Source organism: Fringilla coelebs (genome assembly GCF_963513975.1).
Source record: "Fringilla coelebs genome assembly, chromosome: 3".
In the NCBI taxonomy this organism is placed as follows: Eukaryota; Metazoa; Chordata; class Aves; order Passeriformes; family Fringillidae; genus Fringilla; species Fringilla coelebs.
In genome coordinates, this window is record NC_140030.1 from 6374904 (window position 1) to 6401665 (window position 26762).

At 40.8% G+C, this 26762-nt stretch overlaps 1 protein-coding gene across 2 annotated transcripts in view; it reads right to left on the minus strand.

The window, feature by feature from the left end:
• The window catches only part of CLIC5 (chloride intracellular channel 5), a gene marked incomplete at its 5' end in the record, with an annotated part of 68387 nt that overhangs the window by 32722 nt on the left and 8903 nt on the right, over positions 1-26762 (minus strand). The window contains one exon of one of the 2 annotated variants that reach the window (XM_084202708.1): positions 16836-17181. The exons of the other annotated variant lie outside the window; for it this stretch is intronic. Within the exon in view, the coding sequence (XP_084058834.1) occupies positions 16836-16898 (63 nt within the window). Of the gene's footprint in view, positions 1-16835; positions 17182-26762 lie in introns of those variants that run through there. 2 annotated transcript variants of the gene reach the window in all.

The window sequence follows — 26762 nt, forward strand, 5'->3', positions numbered from 1 at the left end:
CCCAAGGAAGCCAACATCCCTTTTCTGGGGTTTTCCAAAAGGTACCTAACTTGTTACATCACTTATACATGCAATCGTTTTTCTTATTTATCAGTTGCATTTATGCACATGGGTTCAAGTACGGGAAGGAATCTCAGTGACAGGATTTGGGGAGTCAGGACACAGCAGCATTCAGAAAATTCTCACAATTTTAGTAAAATTCAATAGAGATGATGAAGCATCAGCTACTGTTAGTTGTTTTGGATACAATGGTGTATCTCATAGGAAGAAGAAAGGGCTTTGAACAAGGAAGTCACAAATCCCTTTTATTAAGATAAACAAACTTAGAATCATAGTGGTTTGAGTTGGAAGGGACCTTAAAGATCATCTATCTCCAGCCCCTCGGGACACCTTCCACCAGACCAGGTTGCTCCAAGCCCCATCCACCCTGGCCTTGGACACTTCCACGGATGGGGCAGCCACAGCTTTTGTGGCCACTGAGCCAGAGCCTCACCACCCTCCCTGGTAAGAATTTCTTCCTAATATCCAATCTAAACCTCCTCTCTTTCAGTTTGATGCCATTTTCCCTTGACCTATTACTCCAGTCTCTTGTAAATATTTTCTCTCCATCTTTCTCGTAGGCTCCCTTCAGGTACTGGAAGGATTTTGTCCTGCAAGATTTTGATACCACTGCGTGTTCAGCTCTCCATATCCATAATGCAGCTCCTTCATTTTGGAAGCTTATGCCTGCAGGAACTTGTTAGGGTTTTTGCCTTTAGGTGCCACACCCATTAATGGGTTATATTCTAATGGAGTAGGTGGTGGATGCCCCATCCCTGGCAACGTTCAAGGTCTGGACAAGGCTCACAGCAAACTCATCTAGTTAAAGATGTTCCTATTACTGGAGGAGAATCAAACTAGATGACCTTTAAAATGTCCCTTCAAACTCATAAAATTCTATGATTCAGTGATAAGTACCTTATCTAATTCCATAACAGTCAGTATTCACACAAAATATTCCCACTACATTTTCCACTGACTCCAGTGAAAGCAGAGTCATACTTTGGATTCAGTAGTTTCTTCCTAATAAATGATTAAAACCACAAGTCCTCAGAAGAAAGAATTTGTGAATAACTCTTATCCAGCTATTCACAAAGCACCAATTTTAATACTTTCAGAAACTGATGATTCTATATCCTGAGAGCTAAATATCATTTCCCCCTAGGGAATCTGCAGAAAATAAAATGAGAGATAGATCAGTGCCAAAAGGTGTCATAGGCAATGCAAATTCTAGCCAAATTATTCGTGTTTCTAGTGGAGATCAGGTGCAAATCAGGTGCTTCTCCAAAACAAGATCTGTGCAGAGTTCCCATTACAGTACCAGAATCCCACATGCATTTTTTCTTGCAAGAAATAAATCTGGCACACCTGGAATTTGGATGTCCGTTAAAAATCTCTGAGCTAGGGGTAGTAATTTGGCCACACAGCATATTCTGCAAACGTTGGTGAATAGCAGCCAAATTTCCATGCCTCTAAGCAGCATATCAGACTAACAAATAATAACAGCAGCCAGGTGCTGAAAGTCAATGCTGAACCTGAAATAAAATCCAGGGCTGAATTATTTATTGAAATTCCATGACTTTATTTTCAGTCTTAGGAAAGAGAGTCACTTGCAGGCGCTGCAAATAAAGGTCTGGATGGTGGGTGATGCTGATAAGGGCATTTACCATATCAGCTGATCCCCTAAAGTGTCCTGGGGGTCTCATTTTGTACCTTATTAACATCAAAAAAATACTGTTCCTCAGTGACTCTGAATAGGTTAAAAGAGCAATTGGCAGCCCTCAGGAGGTGTCCCAGAGTGAGCAGGACAGGGCCTTCCTCTCTCCTTTTGCATCTCCAAAGTTCACAGCCCTGCAGAGGGCAGGGGGAAGCTCCATCCCAAGATGTGATGGGTGTTTCTGCCTTCCCCTGGAGGCAGACCAAGCTGTGCTGCAAAGGATCAGCAAACCCAAAGCAGTCTGATGTTTGATGTTTGCACCACGTGTGACCTCCAAGCACAACCCACAATCACTCCAATAAACTAATTGTCAATTCAATATTACTGGTATTTGGACCAAGACTTTATGCCCTGAGAATAAGAATGCCTTATAAATAAATTTCTTGTTTCCAGCTACTCACAGAGAAATATTTACAGAGTTCAGTATTGAGGGGATTTTTTTACTTTTCATATTTTGTTCCTTGCTATATTTGTTCATCTGTTCATCTACACAGACACACAGTCATATTTAGCCATTAAAGGGGTGTTGCACTACAAGGCAGTCTTTTCTGATGCCACTCCCTCTGAATATTTCCTTAAACAAGAAACAGAAAGCAAGTTCTGGGTTGATAAGTGGAAATACCTGCAGTGAAAGCAAGGGTCTAAGACATACACACAAACAGCAAGTAAATGTTCCTTGGGATCCACCTAAAAGCAAAACAATGTGTGTGTTCAATATCAAATGATGGAGAAAATAAACAGTGGTCCTTTCCAAAAGCTACTGAGAAATTTTGAATAAGTGTGTGCATTAGCAAAAGTAGAATTTACAAATATTTTTTTGCAGTATGGGCTTCTGAATTTAATGTATGATAAATATTGTAAAGAGAAAAGAACAGGTCAAAGAGAGAAGTCTGGAACACATTTCTTGTTTGCTTAGTATCCATTTGCAGGATGATTTCTTAAATTCTTTTTTCTGTAATGTTTGGGCCAGTTCGAAATGCTTTAAAAAGAAACAGTTTTGATAATTTTCTCAAAACAAATTTTTACCTGATGCTCAGAGTGAACTTCCTCTGATTTCACTTTATCCTCTTATACAGCATGAAAAACAAAAACAACCAAACCCAAAACCAAAGCTTAATTTAAGTTTAATTCAATGCTATTCATCAAAATAATCAATTGCACTATCCCTAGCACCTCTTCACCCCTTACTGTCCTTTTGTTTCTGGGATCCTTGATGATGCTGTCAATTCCAAATATCATCTTTTTCTTTTGTTCTGATAACTCCTAAGTTCCTCATGTTCCAAATGAAGCCCCCTCCAAAAGGACCAGCAGTGACTCCAGCATGGCTGTACAGCAGAACTCTTTTCCAGCCTGTTCTTTCCTTCCACAGCTTTCTCAGAAGCAATCAGTAGCCTTCTTCCCAAAGTGTCTCCTGCTTGCACTCTTCCCCCCACGAGAAAATAATCACTTTGTGGATTTTATTTCATTTCATGCCCCTCACCTTTCAGCCATATTCCCCATTCCCTGGCTTCACTGCTGGCTTGGTCACAGCAGCCCTGAGATCTGTCCCCAGCTCCCATCCCTTTCTCTGGCTCTCTACTCTGCTTCTCTGCCATTGTTACCCAGCTGCTTTATTCAAATTAAACAAATCCTTTGTGATATGGTGGAAATGGAGCATGACACAAGGGTCACGCTCTCTAAATCTCCTCACCCATTTATTGGTAAGTTCACAAAAAGGTGCCACCTTCTCTGGAGACAATCCAGGTTAATCAGGTAATTGAGAAACCAGGATTTGGCAAGAGAATTTCTGAACATTTTCTATACATTTGTGTACAGCTGGGCCTAATTCCCTCAAATACCTGAATAAGATCTGAAAAATATTTTTTAATCTTTACTTACAGTTCTCTCTAAAATGAAGATTTTTTTTCCCCTATTATTGTAAAATGTCAAGCACACATGGGTGGTCTTCAAAAAATAACAAGAGAAATCCTATAATTTCATACTTCCAATGAAAAGCTAAACATCTGTTAGTACAAAATCTCTCTTTCTGGCAGAATGGCACAAGGTGACTGGTACTAATGCTGCACTCACTTTCAAAGATCCTGGATATGGCTTAAAATAAATGTTAAATAAATCTTCAAATATTTTTTACTAAGTTAAAAAATTAATAGTCCTTGGTGCTCAGAGTGAAAGAGATGTCACGGGACTAATTATAACTTTATAAAGATTATAATATTTATATAAATTTATACAAATATATATAACTTTCTATAAAAGTTACATAACTTCTTCAAAGTTCCCATCTTGGCCACATCCTTCCCCAGCTCTTCAAGGCTGGACCTGAGGAGCTGTCTACAGTCAGCATTTCTAAGACATATTATTATTGTTGAATCATCTGTTTTGAGATAAACTCTGAATCATGAGGTCATTGAGCAGAGATTCTGCTCAGTCAGAGAACAAGGTGCTCCCACAAGCCCAGGTCATGGGGCTGCTGGTGCCAACAAGCCAGGATGGGCAGGGGATACTTCCCACTCTGAAACAAGTCCTCCCACATCCATGTTCACCTGCCTTTAGTAGAGACTGAATAGCAAGAAGACTTATGGAGTGTTTAGAGAAAGATGCAATGGAAGATTTGTAAATATGGAATTGAAGTATGTAATAGAAGATCGACTTGTGCACTCTGAGGAGCTCCTTCTGGCTCTATCTTGGACCAGGCTGAGAACAGTGTGTTTAATGCAGAGGAAACATCATTTTTGAACCTCAAGCAAGACCCAGCCCAGGACTGGATCTAGAGATTAACTGTGAGACTCAGAGATATTGTTATTAAAAAGAAAAAAAAACGAAAAAATCATATTTAGCACATTTCGGTACAAGAAAGGGCAAAATAGAATTCCTTGTCAAACTGCATGGGTGAGTTAACACTCAGAATGAAAAGTGAATTAAAATGAACCAAATTCTAATTGAAGACTGAAAATAGACTTAATAATTAAGGGCATTGTTGCACTGAATCCTCTTGGCATGTCCTGGGCAGTTAAAAGAGCCAAGCACAGAAAAACAACTAAAACTGCCATTCTAAGAGAACCTGGAACCTGCAAGAATATTCCATGATTCAATCCCTCTTCATTCAGGAAGAGCTTTTTAAAAAAATACTATAAATAAAATAAACAAGCAAAACAGGTCTCCAGTTGCACACTGAATCAGCAGCAATGGCTCATCACAAAACACAGGGCAGTGAAAGAAAATCATTTCCCCCCATGATATTCATTTGTATCTGTTTGAAGTTGCCCATTCAGCAGCTAAAAGCAAAAGGAAAGCAGTAACACAACGTGCCTGTTGACCCACACAAATTGAGTCACAATCTAGAAAAACACCAGCAACAATAACAATGATGCATCAGGGCTGGTTTCTCTGATTTCCACTTGTTTGGGACAATACACAGGTACAGACATGCACCAACACACAGAACAACAACAGCTACATGCCCTGGATGTCAAGGTGTTTAGGTGTTTATTTAGGTGTTAAAATGTCATGAAGCAGACAAGCTTGGCAAGCCATACAGAGAAGCACCAGCCCAACCTGAAAATTAATTCAGTATTTTGTCAGGAGTTAATCCACAATGATTGGGTAGCCTTTAGAGTCACTCATCCGTGTAAAGGGAAAAGAGGGGAAATTTTACCTGGACATGCTACTGGACTACACAGATATGAAAATGGATGCTGGGACAAATGTTTCATAGGGAATGAAGCCAAGGCACAGGGTTTTGTGGCATGACTTAGGCAATGACAGACAGAAAGGGAGTTCCACTCTTGTATCTCCCAGTTTAGCTCTTCCTCATCTCATCTTCAAGGTCTGACCTGTACTGGCACAGCAATCATCAGCTCAGCCTTTGGAGGCCCTTCCAAAGTCTGGCCCTGGTGTAACCAGGTTTGATAAGCACATAAGATAAGCAATCCCCTATTTAACCAGCACCTGAATCAATCACATTCCATTATCACACCTAGGATACGTAAGCAGCCTCTCAGCATCATTTCTGTCAGACTAGCCTCTCCAAATTTGTGCTGCCATTCAGAGACACAGAAAGCAAACATTCCCTCTCTGCTTCAACCAAGCCCTGTTCTGTTTTGTCAAGACCTCCTCCATAGCAATGCCCTGCTGGTTTGCAGATTTTCTGGCGTGTTTATTCCTTTCTTGTCCCTTGCTATGTGTGCTTCACTGCAGCATCTGAAGCAGAGGCAGACAGGGCATGACTTTCTTGGTGGCTCATTCCAACAATTACTTTACAATTAAGCCTACTCCTAACTCTGACAACATTTGACCTTAACTATCAATGTGTTGCACAGAGAAGTTGTGAATTCCCCATCCCTGGAAGGGGTCAAGGCCAAGTTGGATGGGGCTTGGAGTAACCTGGTCTAGTGAAAGGTGTCCCTGTCCATTGCAGGGATTAGAAATAGACAGTCTGTAAGTCCATTCCAATTCAAACCATTCTGTGATTCTCTGTCTTAATATACATCTTACCACTGTACTAAAAAGACCCCACAGATATATTTAATATTGCAGTCAAGTGATGTTTGCTCTTTTAATTAAAGGAGAAAGGCTGCCTTCAGGATGGCAATCTTAAGCAATTTTTAAGCCTTAAAATTACTCTTCTCTACTTCTTTTCCAATGTCCTAACACACATAAGCTCTGTGTGTTGTTTAAAATAGACAGTCAAAAGATAATCTAAACCTTGACCCCTCCCTACTAATAGCAGTGGCAAAAAGAGAAAGTAAAAATGGATAGCTGTGATTAGCATGATTTGTGTGTTTGTTATTGGGCTATTCACTGTGAATTACTGAGCCTGGGTGGCACAGGAACACTGAATCAGTTATGCTAAGTGCTGTACAAAACCCAAAGGACACAACAGCTATTGACTAAAGGACAGAGCACAGGACCAAGGTGAAGCTCTTGCTGGCCCTCCTTGCACAAGGTGATGGCTTCTCACCTTCTGCACCTGTAAAGTACTGACCAGGACTGTACAATGCTTTGGAAATGCTATAAAAAGGCATCTGTATTTATTTTTTACCTCAGGGAAGGGGTTTTGCAAAGAGAGTCATGTTCAGAGGGGGCTGCCAAAGCACAGAGCAGCCTGCACAGCCTCCTTTGCAGAACTGGGATCTAAGGATGCTAAATTGCTATCAGCATCTAGGAAGTTTGGAGAATTTCTAGTATCACCCTGTGTTTTACTACCAAGAATTAAAAAAAAAAACCCAACACTCCCCAAAAAAATCCATCTTCTGAACATTTAAGACTGAGGCCAAACAGTCTTTTCTGAATACAGACAGTTGTTGAACTCAGCTGTCAGATTTCTGAGGTGGAGCACACGAGGATTAGCTCCTCATACTTTGAACTCACTGTGAGCCTGCAGCAGCACAGTCTCTTTGGAGGTGATGAGCCCTTCTCCAAGAAGTAGAGCATTACACTTATGTCTTTACCAGCCGTAGAAGTTATAAAAAATATTATGTCTCCTTTGGCATCTTCTTGCTTAAGAGAAACAGAAAATAAAGCCACACCTAAATCAAGCAAATTTCCTCTGTGCATGAACCCCATTCCCAGAATCATGAACAGGTTTTAACACCTGAGATATTGGTAAACAGTGACCTGAGTCAGATGTTTTTCTCAGACCAGTAGAAAAAAAACATTGGCCGGAGAAGTTGTGGATGCTTCATTTCTGAAAGTATTAAAGGTTAGACTAGATGAGGCTCTGAGCAATCTGGTATTGTAGAAGGTGTACTTGCCCATGGCAGGGGAGTGGGAATTACATGATCTTTAAGGTCCCTTCCAACTCAAACCATTCTAGGATTCTATGAAATGCAAGAGAAGCAACAGAAATAGTTAAGAAATGGGTTCTTTACAGCAGCATTTACAAAATGGGGGGGGTGGGGTGGGATTTACTACTCCCATATAATATCCTTGCAAGTTTTATAAAATTTAAAGTAAATGAAAATCAGTTTCAGCCTTGAATATTAGGCCTTGAGCATTTTAATTAACTTTTGCAGCAAGCACGTACAGGTGAATGCCATGGGCTTCTGTCATTTGCACGGCACACAAACTAAGCATCTATCAAGATGTGGATTTAGAAGAGCAAATTGTCACTATCTGAGCACCTTTATCCTCCTTAATAGAATGTCCTTTACACCAGAGTAGCTATAGCAGTTTCAACTCCTACTGTCCTACAGATGCATTAATACAACACAGCCCTCCTGAAATGCATTTCAATTAGTCCTTTATTTCAGTTTTACGAAGGGTTGCCAGAAATACATAAAAAGGAGTTATTTTTAATGTCTTTTGGAAATCAGGTACACAGGGGGAAAACTGGAGAAGCCCTTGAGCTCCAGATATACAATGCCTCTTAAGAAGTAACCAGGCTGCTTTGGGGACCAACATAGAATTCATGGGGATTACAAGACTGGTATAAATTTATGAGTCTCTTTGTGTGTGAGAACAAGCAGGAAAAGCAGAGAAGATGCAACACACATGCACAAACTTGGCACAAGAGAAGGACTGGTATCAGCATTTTATCATGGTGAGGAGAGCCTGAAAAACTTTCTTTGGGTCACTGAAGGAAGCAAAAAAGCACAAAAGTAAAGAAATCCTGTGAAGAATTTGGGTCAAAACCTGGAAATATTACTGAGCTTGACGTGTAAAATTCACATTGCAGGACCTTTTCACCATTTGATTGGAAAAAATAATAAAAATCAGAGGGTTTGAATTATTTGGGCGGTACTGTTGCTTTCTATTAAGATAAAGTGCTGAAGTGCTCATTTGTTCATAGACTGGAAAGTAAAAAAAACCAGTTGATTTGGATTTTGACAACACTGGGGCCATCTTAACATGGCAAAGCTTTGCTATGGTGTGTTAGAGAACTGCATCTCAGGAGGTTTGTGTTTGAATCTCTTTTCTGAGCACATCTCCTCCTATGGAACTGTACCCATGAAATTTCTGTGGTGCATCAGAGTCACTGAATCAAAGAAGAACATGTGTTAAATCATGGAAGACGACTTCAGCCAGTGAACACCACCATTAATAAAATATAGATACCTACAGGAGAGTAAAATCATAAACACTTCAAAAAATAAGTCATGAAATTATTCTTGAGACGGACTCTCAATAATACTCATTTACAAAGAATCTTTAAATTTAAGAGAGTCAGAGAAAAAAGTCCTATCAACTCATCATTCTACATTTATGTGTGTAGTGGCAATCAAGTTATGTAACAAACAGCAATGACATGTTGTAAAGGCAATCAGTTAGATTAAGTTCTACCCTTAGGTATTATTAGATAAAATTGCTGGCTTTGGAACTGCAAAACACAGCTGGATACACTTTGAATTATTTCTGTTCCAGTGTAACAATTTCCAAGTCTTAAGTTTAATATAAAAATCATGCCAGGAATACATGATGCTGATTAAATTCCTCAGATATACAAAAACCAGATTTTTAAAACTCATAGCTCCAGATGTACATATATATTCCTGCTACCCCATCTAGATGAGTTTTACTGCATGTCAGCAACACAGATGAGCAAAAACATGGGGAGAACAAGAGACAAGGAAGAAAAGGGAATAAAGAAATTACCACATGAAATTTTACTGCGCCAAATAAATCACTTCAAGCTATTTACAAAGTACCTACTACAGCACTTCAGGTACTGGCTCTCATTTCCTACATCATGTAAGATTTATAGACTGAATCCAACACAAAACCAAACTCTTCCTTATCCAAACTGATTCCCCCTGACTTTAAGTCAACCTTAGCTAAAAAAAGTTTACCACTGAAACCTTCTATTATTAATGTAAAAAACTAACACATAAAGTCACAGCCCTTTAGCATCTGCCTAACTCTGTTAAAAAGGAGTAATTTGAAAAATCTACCAGAGCTCCTAGCCGAACAATGGAAATACTACTAACAAAATAATATTTCTGTTACCCCTGCAGCACTGCTGGGACTATTTTGCTTATATTTGCCACATTTTGAAGAATTATGTGCCACACAAGAACTACATGATATTGTTGCTGCTATGATCAATGTGCTCTCCTACACAATCCTTACACAACCTTCCATTAAACTCTATTTAACAGGCAGGTGGATTTGATATCAACATGAAATCCTGGAGCACGGGCAGACGCACTTCCTGCTGGCTCTCCTGGAAAGGGGCCCTGGGTATTTTTGGGATGTTATGTCAAACGATCCCAGTGACATTTGCTGTTCTGGATTAGCCTCAGCAGAGCCATGTATTGCCAATAAAAGTTTCCTGAGGACGCTGGAGCTTCACTGTCATTGCTGAACCACGACACAGCAACCTGTGATCCTGACTGGATGGGAGCTGCTAGAGATGGAAAAAGAGCAACCTGCAGCTAAACATAGAGCACCCAGGGCACACTGGTGGCTAATTCTAAGTACCAGCAATAATAATTACAAGTATCACCAGTTCTTCAGGGTTAAATTAAAACACAGTGTACACCCAATTTGACTGTGTGGTTCAGAAAAGCCAGAAAAAAGGAAGGAGCTAGCATGTGCAGTTTAAACAAGATCTCAAATACACTTAGGCAGGCCTAATTCTGCTGCCACTGACCTCAGCAGTACAAAACTGACTTGCTTTTGTGGCCACAACACAAGCTGAATGTTTCTGAATTCTTATTTATTCAAATGGATCCCATTTATAGAAAGTATGCATATTCAAAAAAGCATTGAAATATGTTTCATTTTAATCAGATGTTTTGATCACAATTAACATGTATATCAATACCATCAAGTTTAATAAAAAGCAAGTAGTCCCAGCTGTTTATAGAAGAAAACCCCCAAACCATGGCAGATCAGGGTATCATTCACCTTTAACCATTAACTAAGGATGAGATCATGAACTTAGGTGGGAGACACAGCTGGAAATGCCTTCTTAACTTGAGAACCAGTTTCCCAGGCAATCCTAACAACATTCCAGACTAGGTTCAAGGTGGCTGGGATAGTGAATATATCCCTGCCAAGTCACTTTATAAACTTGGCCTGCTTAAACAATTTACTGCCTGTCTCTAATATTCCCACCAACGAGGCCCTTGTCTTGACGCAAAACAAAACCTCCAAAAACTCAGAGACAAAACAGACACACAGACACACAGACGCTGGGTTGTATAACTCAGGCTAAAGCTTCTTTAAAGTATTGTTTTTCTTCATCACAAGGAAAAACAAGCAACTTGTAATTTTAAAACATTTGCTAGGTGGTTAAATGGCAATTTATTGAATTATTTTTTAAATATGTAATTTTAAAGCAAAGATAATTCTTGCCAAGATGGATGTTTTTTCCTCTGACTATTTTTAAATTATTTGATTGAAAATGCTTAATTTAAAAAAAAATAAAAAATCAGAGAAGCAAAAATCAGAGCAGTCCAGATAGCATTTCCCTGATTTATGCAGGTCAGAAGAGGAGTTGTTACTGATTTGTCACTCTGGTCCCTTCTGATTTGACAAGATCTTAGCAGAACCACTACACTGAAATACTCGAGTCCCCCTGCATGGGGGGACTTTCAAACTCATTTACAGATGTTTAAACAAACCTAGTAAAATTATTTTCCTCCCTGGCATCCAGACTACTGGTAGACCTTGTAAATTTTGTAACCATAATGCCAAAGCAGGCCAGGATGTTGGAGGAGGAGACTCAGGCTGCTGATCATGCACTGCCTCACCAAAAGAAGTTTGAAGAGACACAAACCATGGTGCCCATCACCTGCTTGGCAGTTCCAAAAGGTAAAAATTCAAGATACACAGTAAACCCTGTGGTCCCACCTCTTCCAGGGTGACAGCTGAAAAGTGTCAGAGACTGCACACACTGTACACATCTGCTTTGTTGGGTGGTTGTGGCTTTTTCAAAATGTGAAAGGCTTGGCAACAAAAAAATGTTATGGTCAGTCTCGGAGCACCAGACAGGTTGGACCAGATGTTTCAGCGTCATTATTCTTCCTTGTGCTTTTTTTATCTTTGTTATTTCCTTTTTATCTAGAAAGTTTAGCTAAACATAGGAATGATTTTGTATGAAAGCCAAGCTGAGCTCATAATACCCAGGAAATACCCCCACTTCTCAAGAAACAGAAATTAACTTAGAGCCCTCCAGATCCGATTCTGATTTCTAATCATGAGCAAAAACAACTTCTTGAGGGCAGTCTATGAATCAGAGCCTGTCTTGTTATAAAGGGTTAAAAGGCTCCCACCAAGTAATCTTTCCTTGTTTGCAAAGCCAGTACTGGCTGTGATAACCCTAAAATTCTGAAACTGAAATCAGTTTTCTTATCAGAGTGACTCTCTCATATTAAAACCACAAAAGCTGTAACAGTGGGGAATGATTGCTTGTAACAGGTGTAACACGTTTATTATATCTTCCTTTAAGGCTATGTGGCAACACTTCACCAAAATCCAAACCAAGGTTTGTTTGAAATCACCTTTCAAGCAGAAATAACTTTTAAAAAGTCCAGAAAATCCGCCCAACAAAAACCAGAACAAAAAAAAAGCAAAACCAAAAAGCAAAACCAAACCCCACCCAACTTGCTCCTCCCTGAGATAACTTCTGGGATAATTGTGTCCACAAGAAGGGCAACAACACCTTCCTGAGAGCAGCAGCTCCTGGGGCTTTGATGGAGCACACTGCTGTTGATGACTGCTCTGTCCTGGCAGGCAGGCTCTCTGATTGACCCATTCACTCAGAACAGTAAGCTTGGTACAAAATCTTGCCATCACTTTTAGACATAATCCTAACAGGCCCAGTCAGCTGGAAGATGGGGACCTGTCAAATGTCTGAAGTAGAGACTGTGGAAGTTCAAGGCCTCTGAGGTCTCTTTTGATTTCTACACTTGTAGCACCTTCACGTTTTCCTAGAAGGGTGATCAGCGTGACTGTGGGTGAACACTGAGAAGTAAAGCCTTACACATTTTAACCAAAAGCTCTTGCTCACCTAATCCTAGAATGGTTTGAGTTGCAAGGGACCTTAAAGCTCGTGTCATTCCAACTCTCCTGCCAAGGGCAGGGACACCTTCTACAATACCAGGTTGCTCAGAGCTCCAGCCAGCCTGGTCTTGAACACTGTCAGGGATTCACAATTTCGGGCAGCCTGTCCTGGGACCTCACCACCCTTATATACAGAATTTCTTCCTAACATGTAATATAAACCTAGCCTCTTTTAGCTTAAAGCCATCCCCCTTTATCCTATTTGCCCTCTGATCCAACTGGTGCCCTCTTCTGGACTCATTCCTGTGGGTTCACATCTTCCTTCTGAGGAGCCCAGAGCTGGATGCAGCAGTGCAGGTGGGGTCTCAAAAGAGTGGAGTAGAGGGGCAGAATCACCTCCCTCAACCAAGGACCCTCTGATTTGGGTTCAGCCCAGGACACTGATGAACATACCCCATAATATTAATCCATCAGTGCCACAACAATGATTCCTTCTAGAAGGAGCTGCCTGCCAGCTTACCACACATTCTCCTACCACCATGGTATCACCATCTTTTCTCTATCAGAAATATGGGTTAAGATTTATCTTGTTATAAAGTGTTTCTAAAGCAGGAAGGTTTTTAAAATGGAAAGTACTTTGGTTCACTTGTGTGTTTGTTTGCTTTCTAGACTGCATCATGTTTTGTTTTCCATGGGCACAATGCATCTCCCTTCAAATGAACTTTTCATATTAGGTACTACTCTAATCCTGAAAGGCAAGGAATGTACATTCAAACACCTGTTTCCATTGCAAACAGAAAGAAACCACAAAGTCCTGTGGTCCTCCCTTATGGGTTTTAATTCTATTACTTCACGTAATAGGAGCACTACTTCAATTTTGTCATTATGTTCACACATAAAGGTGCAAGATTGCCAGGAAAAGCTAAATATATCTTCCAGCAGGGTGTCATTGTCGCTTATACAGAAGCACTTTGCTTCTCCAGCGCACAAAGGATTGAAATTAGCCTGAGTTACAACAAGCTGGGTTAAGCACAGAGCAGCGCTACCTCCCTACGTTCCCTTCCCCGCACCGCTGCTGCCAGCGTCGCACGGCACCATGCATCAAACCTTCCTCTGTGGCAGCCTCCTCCAATTCCCTGTCAAACAAGTTTAGAGACCGAAATTGCTGCTGGAGAGTTTCAGTGTTCAGCAAAGGCCTGCTCACACAAGCTGCACATCTGATCAAGGCAGCACCACCTCCCTGGCAGACCTCACCGCTCCCATCATTCTTGTGTCCTGCCCCAGATTTGGGGGGGTTCGCTCTCCAACACTTGTTCACAAAAAAACACCTCACAGATCCAGGCTGGGGCAAGGTTAGAAAACAAGTGAAATCAAAGGGGATGATAACAAATAGGTGTGATAACCACTTCACCTGTCCCTGCCACAGCAGCTCAGCTGCATCCTGGTGTGCCCAGCCTGTCTGTGCAGCTCAGGAGCTCCTGAGCCAGCCTGCATTAGGTTACAGAGCAGCTCTTTTGGTTACAACCCTGCTCCCTGCTTGTCTGTCTGAGGCTCCTGCACTCCTGCCTGACAAACAGCAAAGGGAAATAGAGCAATTGTGTAACACCTTTCTTTTTTTAACCTGAGACAGAAAATGCTTTTATTGGGGACACTGTGGCTGGTGAAAAACAGCCCTTTCTGGTTTTTTTGGGCTTGTGGAAGATACAGTTTCCAGCAGGCCACATCTACTGCCCTACATTTTCTCACTTGTTGCTGCCTTTTCTGCGTGTTTCTTCAGGGATGCAGGACAGAACTCTTTTCCTTGGGTGAAGTACCACCTCTATAAAACTCAAATTAGGAATTTTTCATTGATCCAAACATCCTCTGCTGTTAGACTTGCCTCAAGTGTCATGTCCAATATATTTACATTTGTCACTTGTCCCAGTATCTCATGGTCCTCCAGAAGTTACCACTTTTCTGTTCTTTCCTGCCTTAAAACTGGCAGAATAAGTATCTTCTCCTTTGCAGAGTTGTCTCCTGGATCAGCCTTCCTGTTCACTTCCCCTTAGTAATATTCTAATCTTTGCAGTCACCCTCCAGAAAAGTTTCCACCTGTCCATGATTCTCTTATATTCTCCTCTTTTTCAGCTTTTAGCTTGTCTCTCCTTTGGATGTTCTCTTTTTATTTTTGAACTTCTGAGGTGTATAATTTAATACTCTGGTCACATGCTTTACTATAGAACTTTTTAAACTTTTAATTAAATTAATGGCACCTTTCCAAAACATCAAGAATTGCAATTTTTCAACCTAAATGGAAAGTCTCCAGGAAGATACCAATTAATTCTTCTGTTCCAGCTCTGAGTTTTATGTGAGTCTCTATGCAATTCTGTAATATGCATTATGCAGGAAGTCACATTACTAAAAATGTTCTTTCTGGAGTTATAAATCTTCAGGTGGTGGCATGGCTTGGTTTAATGCAGTGCTCATTTTCTCTAGTATCTTATGGATCCAGAGCTTCACACAATGAATCTGGGCAATGACCTTCACTTTAACAGCTGAGGCAGTCAAAGAACCACATATCACAAACATCTGTGTCAGCCTCAGTGAAATAGTGTGAGCACTAAAACAAATCAGTAGCTACGCATTTCCATTCCAGCACACATTTGACTGATGACAGAGTACCAAACAACATCACAAACCTATTTTTTAGCCCATAAACATCTCCATTAAACACAATTTGGTAGAAACAACTTGTAAGAGGTGAGGTGTCTGGTTGTATGGAGTCATGCTGGTCCATTTTATTACATTAAGCTCTCTGTAAAAAGCATCTATGGGGCTCTTATGAACCTGAAATTCTTGTCAAATCTGTTTGCTACGGAAAAAGACCTCACTGCTGTCTCAGTCACAGCACCTGCACCTGAACTGACTGGTTTTGGAAGATGTGTGAAGAGGCTGTGTATACACATCATGGATGTGGCTGACATTTCAACTTACAGCCCAAAATATCCATCAGGGAGTACAAAGCAATTACATACTCATCTTGACAGAAGGGAGGGGTTGGAATTTGCTTTCCTAATCATTCAGGGCTCTGTTTGCTAAGGGTCTGAGGTAACTCCCACATATTAATAATAATCCAATGGATTTGCAGGAATGGATTAGGCTCAGAGAGACCAAACACCTGCAAGTGTTCCAGGCCAGACTGGACAAGATTTTAAGCAGCCTTGTCTAGCGGAAGATGTCCCTGCCTATGGCAGAGGGATTGGAACAAGATGATCTTTGAGGTCCCTTCCAAACCAAGCCATTCCATGATTTTACACAGGTATAGGGGATCTCAGCTTCAACGTGTGTAGAGGCCTTTAAAACACTCTGAACATCAAAAAATCTGAGCTCTTCACTGAGACAGAGCTTGCATGAAGTTTGCTATTAATAAGGTTGTATGTCTCATGGGTTTCAACCGTGCCACTGATTTTAATGGTAAGGTTTTCACAGCCTAAGACCAACAGTCATACACAACTTGAAACATTCTGAAACCTTACCACATAAAAGATGTTGTATTTTTTCTATATTTTCATTAGATTGCTTTCTGTTCTCAGTTACTCCTCTATAAAATCAGAATGAGCTTCAGTCTGAGGAAACCAACAGTAAAAAGTGATTAAGTTTTTATTGGTTTAGGAAAAAAAAGGAAGCATTGCAGTAAATAATCAGAAGACTGACAGCTTATCTCAGTCCTTATTGTTTTATGGTCCATCAGCATTTCAGACCTGACAGCCTCTGCTGAGGTACCAAATCCTGGTACCCCCCAGCTCTTCCCAAAAATGGAAAAGAAAGTCAGGATTCATAGAGCAAAACCTGAAGCCTACAGCCTTAAGTCTAAAGTTAGGACACAGTACATTGCAGGCAGCAGGCTAAGAATAACAGAACAAACTCACGAGGAGAGAATTAACAATAAAACACAGGAACTCTGACTCTCCCTCCACAACATTACCTAATTCTAATGTCACGAAGAAGAAAGCAGAGTGAGTGTGTGTGCAGGAGATAACAGGCTGCCACAGCTCCGCTTCCGCTCAGCGCCAGAAAATTAAAGTTTGATTATTCAGTAGAAGCTGAGCCGATCTGAGAGTCACACCAGTGTCCAGTTCACAGCGCAACTTACCTTCACAAAGAGCTCAATTTCAGGGTCCTTTCCTTCCCCGTTAGCAGCAACAGAGTCGGTCATTTTTCACCCCCAAGGCTACCTGCTGATCTCTTGATATTAAGTGGCAAAAGGAGGTTTCAACTGCACGGCGGGTGAGTTTCCCTTCTGAACCGCTCCCACAAGGCTGTTAAAACATCACTGGTAATGATAAAGCTTGAAAGCACTGGAGTAAACAAGTTTGCAGGCAATTAAATTAAGAATGATTAAGAAAAGGCAGGCAGCAGAGGAGCAGACCCTGTTACGGTAGTTCTTCAGAGCAACAAGTGCTGCTGTGCTCTGGTAGAGTATCCTCATCTGTCAGAGCAGCAGCCCTCGCTGCCTGCCCAAAATAGCCCCGAGCATAAAAAAACAGAGGGTGGGGTTAAACTCATAGGGGAGGAGACAAGCTCCTGGTACCTACGGCAGGATCAGTCTCTGAACAAATAATTCTGCTCTTCCCTGTTTTCAGCGTTTCTGTTGTTCCCTCCCTCATTCTACAGAGGGGAGCACCAGGGACAGGGAAGAAGGAAGTCCTGCAGCCGGGCTCGTTTCGTTGCTTTAAGCAACAGTGATGTTTTTTTCTGCTTTTCTGAAGGGTGTTTGTCCTGCTTCTGGCTGTTCAAAGTCCTAACGTTGTTATTGCAAAGAAAGGTAAGAGAAGAAGAGCCTGTGCACTGGCTGCTGGATCAATCAAGGAATGGGAAGAAAAGCAGAGCTTTGCCTCAGCAGCCCCCGCCGTGTGTGGGGTACAAAGTGGTACAGAAGGCAAAAGGGAGTACTCGGGTGGGAGAAGCACCTGTGATGTGACCACTGCTGATGGAGCTCAGGAGCAGAGGAATGGCAGTGTTTGGGTCCCATAACTATTTCTCAGCATGTCCTTCGGGATGCTGGTTGTAGAGGGGGGGACAGGAGGGCAATGATTTGCTGGTTGGAGTATGGAAGGACAGTTCCAAGGACCTCAGCCTGCTGCTGACATGCTGCTGTCATCCCTACTCCCTTTCCTTCACCCTGCATTCCTGGCGTGACTCAGAGGGCACCACACAGCAGCCCTGAGCATGAGGTGGCACCTATAGAAAGTCCTGACACAGCCAAAAGGCACGAAGGCAGGGAGTGCTGGCACAGGAGGGGACAGCAGGCAGAGGTGAAGGGGTCAGTGGCACCTCCTCCTCATCCCCATCCCTGTCTGGAGGGACTTTGTGTCCTCCTGCCCTCGGGAAGTCTCTTCCTACCCTTCTGCCCCTGATCCCATTTCAGGACTGCCAAAGCTCTGGCTCTCAGGTTGTTGGCAGCTTGAGCTGCCAGACATGAGCAGTTTTATCTTCCCCTTCTGACACAGAGATGCCTTTTGGGGAGGCTTTTGACATGATCAAACATTTGCCTTTCCTGAAGGTGCTCTTAGCTGTGTGCTTCTGTGATGACCTCCAGTTTTCTCTGTAGGCGTTTGACACAGCTCCAGAGCAGTCACAGGCAACACCTCCACGGCCCTTTGGGTAAATTCTATGGGAATTGTCACACAACAGCTGCTTAATGTGCACTACATGAAGGACTGAAATGGTTAACAAGTAAATCTCATTATGCTGTTGCAACTGTAATTACAACATAATCATCATTATAATTACTGTAAAAGTATGCTTATGGTTTTTAGATCTAATTAGCACTCATTGAAATAACTGGAAGGTTAACTATAAGAGAATTAAGTGTTATTACTCCTTTGATTTCAAATTTTTACATGTAATTTTTGGACTAGGCGCATTAATTACCAAACATTTGGAGTACAATTATTCTTAAGCCTACCGGCAAGTTTCCAAGGACATGGGCTAAGTGTACTTACATGTGGCAGAAAGAATCATTGCATTGTAATTATGCATTGCAGTTATAAAAGTCTGCCAAAAACTTGAGAATAATCACTATATCTCTAAAATGCGTCCCTAAATAATGCATTATTAACTATGCAATTATAAGCTTTTGGGATTTGCAGAAAAATTGTTTTGCTCTAGCACCTCGTGGGGACATAATTTCCCTTTAATAAGGGTTCTTGGGAACAATAGGAAATGGATCATCTTGGCTGAGGTTACCTGTAGCTCACTGAAAACATTGCTTTTCAGCCTCACTGAAAACATTACTTTCATATAGGCAAGTGGTTTGAACAAGTTATATCCCAGGACCATTGGCTCTGGAAGAGAAGATACTGCCAGCTATGAGCAAAGTCATGAGGTAATGCTGCTAATGCTAAACCAAAGGGTAGAAATAAAATCAGCTTTCAAAATATCAGCACTTACAAGTTGTGATGCATGTGACCTATTTAGATGTCTATTTTAGAATGAAAAAATATGCCCTAGAAGTGTCTAATTTTTTCCAGTGAGCCCAGGGTAATGAGATAAACATGTAATGGTCAAACAAATCCTTCAGTAATTTTTAAGTAGAAGAAATCTATGGCTTTAGAGCCTGATTCCTGTGCCTGTGCCATCCCTCACTCCAGAAGCTGTGTGTGCCTTGTGCTTCTGAAAGTCAAACTCTAGATGTAGCAATTTCAGTAGAGCCTCCACGTGTTAAAACATTCAAATCCTTCCCTCCCAATTACTGTCTGGGTTTAGTGGTGTGTTATAATTAGTAATTAGTTTGCAGATGGAGATTATTGTGCTGAGGCTCAGCAAAGCAGAAGGGAAACTGCAATACAAAGAGAGCAAAGGTGTCCTGCAGCCATTTCCATCCTAACCCAGGTATAAACTGCTGCAGGGATGGGCCAGACCCACCTGGCTCAGGGTGTTCTGGGCAGTGCTGCCATTGGGAGGTGCCTTCCCCATTTGCTTCCACCTCACCCCCTGCTCCAGGACCTGATATGGGGTGCTCAGAGGCTACAGAAATTGAGGAGCAAATACCAAACATCTTGTGTTCCAGCTGTGCTTTTAGGTATCCATGGAAAGAATAAGCTAGCCCACTTAAAAAAAAAAAAATATCCTTCTGCTTTACAAAAATACCCCCATGGAATCCCTAGAAGAGAACAAACATAACAGGCAACATAACTTGTTCATATAATGCTGGGGGTTTTTTTATAATTATTCTGGAAGCTGAATTTAGGATAAATAGGAAGGCACTGAGTAGGAGGAAATATATATAGATGCATATATATATATATATTTATATATGCACTGCTTTAGGAATCTATTCATGCATTTACTGCTTTTCTGTCATATAAAACTGACTTATCACTTACATCTGGGTGGAACCTTTCTGACTATAATGGTTTTTAGTGTCTACACAGCTCTTTTGTGTATTATGAAATCAGCTCTTTCTTCAGCCAAATTAAGGGTAAGACACTGATAAATAATTAGTACACTCTCATTTTACTGCAAAGAATGAGTCATTTAGTTTGGCCTATCGTTTTCTCACAAGTCAGAAGTAGCAGAGGCTTTGAGTTACACACAAGAACATTAGACACTGAATTATGAACTCCTCATAAGCCAAGTCATTATAGTTTGAAGTTTATGAGATATAGAAATGAATATGAGCACATCATCCCATTAATAAAAGAAGAGGACGGCTTCAGAAAAGGAACAGCCACATCCCTACGTAAGACTCTATTGTAGGTGAGCTCTGATGCACTATCAGCTTTCACAGGCCTGATCCAAGCTTCACTTCCAGCAAAGATTTGTCCTGAGGGGGTGAAGCAGAGGCCAAGCATCCAGAATGTAACTCTATCAGTTCTCCAGCACACTGCTACCTTACCAAGAAGGATCAGAGCACAAAGCACATCCATCCCCCAGTGCTTCCATCAGAGCAGGCATTGCAAGTTTTATACGACACAGGCGATGTTTTTAATTTTTGGGATTAAAAGAAGTAAAAGCTTGGTGCAGCTGCAGTAAATGCAATAAATGGTATTCAGTGCTATGATTTTCCCAGGGAATTATTTAACTGCTTAGTTGTCAAAAAACCCCACACCTAAGCAGCACCCAAGGTGGTTTGAACAGGTTATGGAAACATCTCTTCCAGAGACAGTTCTGAATTACGGGCAATTTCCAACTGCTTTTATTGGCTGCTTGTAGTTTTGATATGCAACACACTTAACAAAGTAACAACCGCAAGGAATCAATCCAGTAATTTTTATTTTCTTTTGAGTTACAATGTGTCACTATCAATTTCTTGTCTGAATTTCAGAAAAATCAAAAGATTTATCTCAGATATTGAGGGCCAGACAGCAGGTCTGTTCCCATTCCCAGATGTACAAGACATGCAAGGACATACAAAGCTCTTCCCATCAGCCTCATGCCAGCACTCACTGACCAGATACTTTCCCTTGACTTTAAAGATGTACAGTACCTCAAAATGTGTTGGTTTGATGGAAGAACTTTGATTTTGTTCCTTTTTGTAAATTTTCCCACACTCAAGGTAATGGAAGAAAAGACATCAAGAAAACAGCTGTGCAGCCTGAATGTTCCAATAAATGGGATGGGATGGAAAAGCCTAGACCAGAAAACCTTGTACTCCATTAACTGGCCAGTTTGAGGTAACCCCCTTCATATCCACCCCCAGATGTTACGAATCCATCACAGCCATGAGCTGCAGCAGATCTCCTTTATCTTTTTGTTAAAAAGCATTATTTTAGCTCTAAAATTATCTTACTGAAACTCTTCTGTTTAGCAGAATGAAACAGTTCAGATAAGAGTTTTGCAAAGTTCAAGTCCAAAAACCATAGAATTATTTTTATACATAATTATGTTTTCACATGGATGCAGCATCAAACTTTGCTGTAACATTAATAAGCATTAGCACTTTCAAGAGAAAACCTGAAGAGAAAAACTGAGCCTGCTGTTCAGTGTGAAGAGGGATTACATTATGGATTATGATCTCAGTGCTCACATAGAGACAGCCTCAGGTACCCATTTGTAAGGAAGTGGCTCTGGAAAGGTACAAAATCATCTCCTAATGCTGCATTCAGTACAGAGGCTTCTAGAGGGCAGTGGTTTATTTCACTATCATTCCAAAACTGACATTTCAATTAAAAACAAAAGATACTTCCAACCAGGACTAGGACTGCTCTGGAAAGTGGTATTGTAGGAGATACAATGGAGAGCATGACAGATTGTCCCAAACTGTGAGCCCTATGGATAATGCAGCTGATAAAAGGAGAAACGTAGAAATCCTCAGCCCTTGCTTTTCAAAATGAATCCTCCATGCTATCAAGTGTGGTGAAGAAAACCAGCTCCAGGTAATTGTTATATACCCATTGTTGTTGACTCACTACTGTCAGAGAACTAAAATTACATTATTTTACTTCCAAGTCTGCAACAGAGTAAGTAATGCCTATTCCTGTCTTGTTTTACAGGAGTTCATCATGCAAGTCCCTTTTTAGATGATTTCTGTTCACTTCATTGTATGCTTCTTATCATAAAATAAGTCTAAATTAATTAAGATTTGATGCAAACTAGGATTAAATCCCTCCCCAAACAAAAGACCAGCCCACAAGACACTACTTTAATCCTGATTTATGAATTATTATTTACAAAAAGTGTTCCAAATGGCATGTACAACTCATGCACATCTCAGGCTAGGCTTCAATTCCTCCCAGTAAATAAGGCTCAAAGAATGCACAGTTGCTGATTTCATTGGACACATTAGTGTTTCACACTGTTGTTTAGCAAACAATTTGGCTGAGAGCTGAAATTACTTTCTATGTTCTGATGCACATTATTCGAAAAGTTGAAGCCTTCAGCAGCACAGTTTGAAATGGCTCATGACTCAGGCTAGTCCCCATGGGTTTACAGGCTGGCATCAGTACCTGCAGGGCAGGTTATGTGCATGGATCTGCACTGTGGATTTCAGAATCCTCTGCAGTGTAGGTTCTGTTTGGCTAAAGAAAAGGGCCTCTGGATTTTTGCTCCCTGATAAACTCACACTGGATCAGTGTGAAATAGCAGGGCTCAACATCCCTACATCCCTCTGTGGCAGCAAAGTTTAACCTCTGCAATGGTGATGCCTCTGGTCAATGGCAGTGCTACTAGCCTGGGTTAATGGAGCTGGCTGACCTTGAGCCTCTCAGTGAACTGAAGAACTCTTTCATCCTCCTTAATAAATTGCCTTCATTCATTTTTCATTTCACCTTTTGGTACTTTTGTGATAAACTTTCCACAAAGTTTGCCAGCTCACTTGCCTTAGTGCATCACCTCAAGCTGTTATGAAGTGAACGGGTTCTTTGTTCTTTTTTTCCTTCCTAAGAACTTCAAAGTAAGAGTTCAACATCTTGCAGCACCTAAAGTTGACTTGGTGATGCTCCATTTTAGGTTTGGTTGGGTTTTTTTTGCTTGAGGACCATTTTCACTGCAGAGTTAATGCAAATAACCAGGATGAATTGAAGCAAGGTGGCGAGTTAAGCACAGATGTGAACTTCTCTTCTGCAAATACTCTTTTACATTAGCAGATTTTTGCTGGTAACCATCGCATTAACAGATTTGTGCTGGTGACCAACAAACCCAGCTCATTAGGACTTCAAAGAACATATTCCACATCCTTAAGTGAAAGATGGTTGTGGTAATTCTTGAAAAGGTAGTTGGCTTAAGACCAACAGTACATTTTTAGTGAAATTCAGCACTGAGCACAGTCTAAATAACAGTGGTGCCTTGTTTAAGTCTGTCAGAAGTGGGAATACTGGGTAGTCTAACTAGAAAGACATAAGGGGGGTTTTTTGCCTCTTAAATGGAACATTTTCCAAAAAAAATCCATCTTTTGCCAAAATCACAAATTTTCACAGAACATGTAGCAAGTATCACTTTTATAAGAAAAGTGTGGACCCTTGGCCACTGGCTGCAATATCTGGGAGCAACCTCACAGACCACCAGAATATCAAAGCCCAGTGTGTCATTGCAGTGTCACTGCTCTGACACAACTCTGATGCAATTCTGTAGAAAATGGACTAGGTTTTCCTGTGAGACCTACATTAGCTGGAAAAATTCTAATGAGATATGGACCCCTTTACTCATTATTAGCAACTTCTACCCACTTCTAGCCAAGCAGCAAGTCAGAGTTGATACCAGACTAATTAATAAATATATATAAAAGTATCTCATGATGTTGAGAGAAAACTAAATTACCCTGCAGAGGGTGGCAGCAAACAGAGATTCTCCAGTTAAGCCTTGCCTACAGGTTCATCCAGAAAATTGACCTTCAGAGAGAAAAGGCAGAGTTCAGGAGGGTGAAGTTGTGTGTGTTGTGAGGTTTGACTCTCTCAGCTCTGCATCTCGACTAGATGGAGTCTGTGAGGGAGTTTCTATCATCTCTGACCATGCTGGGTCTCTTGACCAGAAAAAGATGACTTTAGGGTACAGAATTATCAAACCAACACACTCTGAAATTCTCTCATATGCCATGAGAGATCTAGCAATTAAACAACAAATTAAAAGGTAATTCATAGCCCTTCTTAGAGAACTAAGTATATAGAATCAAAACTGAAAGCAAGTTAGCCAGGTCATCTATCACTCTCCCAAGATATTATAAAGCTTGCACTTTATTACTGTAAACCAGAAAGAAAAAAAAGTTGTAATGAAAATGAAGGGGAATCCACACATAAAAACTTCATAGTGTAAAGCTTCATAAAATCAAAGAGGAGGACTCAGAGCCACTAGAAGTAATACATGTGGGAATAGTTTACTATTTATAGGGCTGATAGTGCCACTGATTTTTAATGCTTCCTAATTCTTTCCCCATTTACACCCTGTTTTCAAGTCAAAGTAACTTTTGCCAGACTTTAAAAAGGGAGCTTTTCAACACTGGTGTCTTCTTTATTCATCCAAAGGACTTCAGACACCCAAAGATTTATCTTGCAATGCACTCAGCCACTGAACTCACTGATTCCCCAGGCTACATCTTAAAACAAAAGCTTGAAAGTGAACAAAAATGCAAGGAAATGACCCAATTTCCCCAGAATCAACAGCAAGCTAAGAATAGACTCCTGAACTCCTCAATGTTAGCTTAGTCAAACCATTGTCAAATGAAAATACATTTGTTTTCCCAAGTGTTCAGAACTCCATAATATGGAGTACACTCTCCATACACGTGATTATGTGAATATATACACAAGTACAACATTCTTGTCCACAGTATTCTACAGGCACATTTCCAAAGACATTCCACCATCCCACCTGTCACACTCTGCTTGGAAAATCTGCTTGGAAAATCTGGCCTTCAGTCTGTTTCTTTTTTTTTTTTTTTTTGTTTAATTAACATAAAATATACTTGGTTACCATCCCCATGAGTCACACAGTCCAGTCTTGACAAGTTAATTGTTAAGTGGAATTAGGCAGCAGAGCGTTCTTTGGTCACATCCTCGCAGGGCCTTGGAGAGCACGGTCTCCTCCCTGGCGGGCAGTGGCGGAGGGAATGCCCGGCTGCCTGCGCTGCCGCCCGGGTTTTTATAGCGGGGCTATTTTTAGCTGTTATCAGCCGCGGGTGCGGGGCCAATCCGCGCCCGGGGCCGCACAGAAACTCTGCCCCGGCCAAACTTCACTCGCAGCAATCTCCCAGGGAGGGGCCAAGTGACTCCGAATCTGCTGCTCTGAACTTGGGCTGTTCTTTATTCGGGCTCCTGCAAGGCGCCAGCGCACCAAGGACGCGCGTTAGGACCGTGAGCGAGTTACTGATTGAACAGATAAGCATCCTGCCTATATATGGTGAAAATGAGCGAATCTGAGGTGCCTCATGAAGTCCAATAAGTGATGCAATCATTCAGTATGATAGACATATAAATCAACCTCTGGTGTTTTCACAAAGGTGGTGATTTTTATGTCACTGTGTAACTATGTACTGTGTAACTGGAAACTACTTACTGTGATTATTTACAAATCTATGCGCTCACCAAAGCAAGGAAGGACAGATTGGTGCCTTTTCAAAACATGCCACATGGTGTATAATAGACTCTTGACACTGGACCTTTGTCCAGTATATTCTTTTAGTAACTTTTCATGGAAATATGACCTTGTAGTAACTTTAGGCTTTGAGAAATGAATTTGAAATTGTGAGAAAAAATGTGTATTAAAATTAGGAAGAATTTCTGATGACATTAAGAAAAATAAAAATTTTATAAGTTGAAATTAGTTCTCCTAATATTTCTGTTTACTGAGGACTTGCCAATATTATTTGGGCACCTCACTGGCCATTTCTGGCTAACAGAGACCCTCCTGCAATGAGGAGCCATCCAAAGTATCAATGTTACAGCTAAGGATGAACATATTTATAGAACAAGTATAAATGTGGGCAAATATAAAACACTTCTGCTGGTCAGATTTTTAATCAAATAGATTTTAAAATGAATCCAAAAAATGGTACAAATGCATGTGAGCAGAGGTCTGAAGAGTGATTGAATACCTATATTTTCAGATGCAAAGCTTCCACTCCTTCCATTTGCTTCTCAGCCAGACTTCAAGTTACAGGGACACAGTGTTGAGATCTCCCAAAACACAGCAACACAGACATTTCACCTCAAATAGAATTTGCTTACTCAAACAATCATAGGTATCTTAAAACAGGAGGTTATTAAAAGAATCTTTTTGCTGCTTGTTTAGTTTAGATATAAAAGCAGAAACAACCTGAGATGAGATGCAGCTGTGAAAAAAAAAAAGGCACCTTTGTGGAAAGAAAATATGTGCAGAAGGGGATTACTATGACAACTGGCAGAAATGGAGACAAAAAGGATTGGCTGGTTTAGCCCCAAAACATCTGAGGTTGTCTAAGACTAAACTGATTTTTAAAAGATCTAAATGTATGAATGACTACTAATGGACCATGCTGGCACAAGAGCAAGGATGTTTTAGCTGCACATAAATAAAGGTAATTTGGAAATTAAAGTGTCAAACCTTTAGAGCAGTGACATTCTGAAACAGATTTCCAAAATTAATAATAGTAATAGTTTCTAAATAG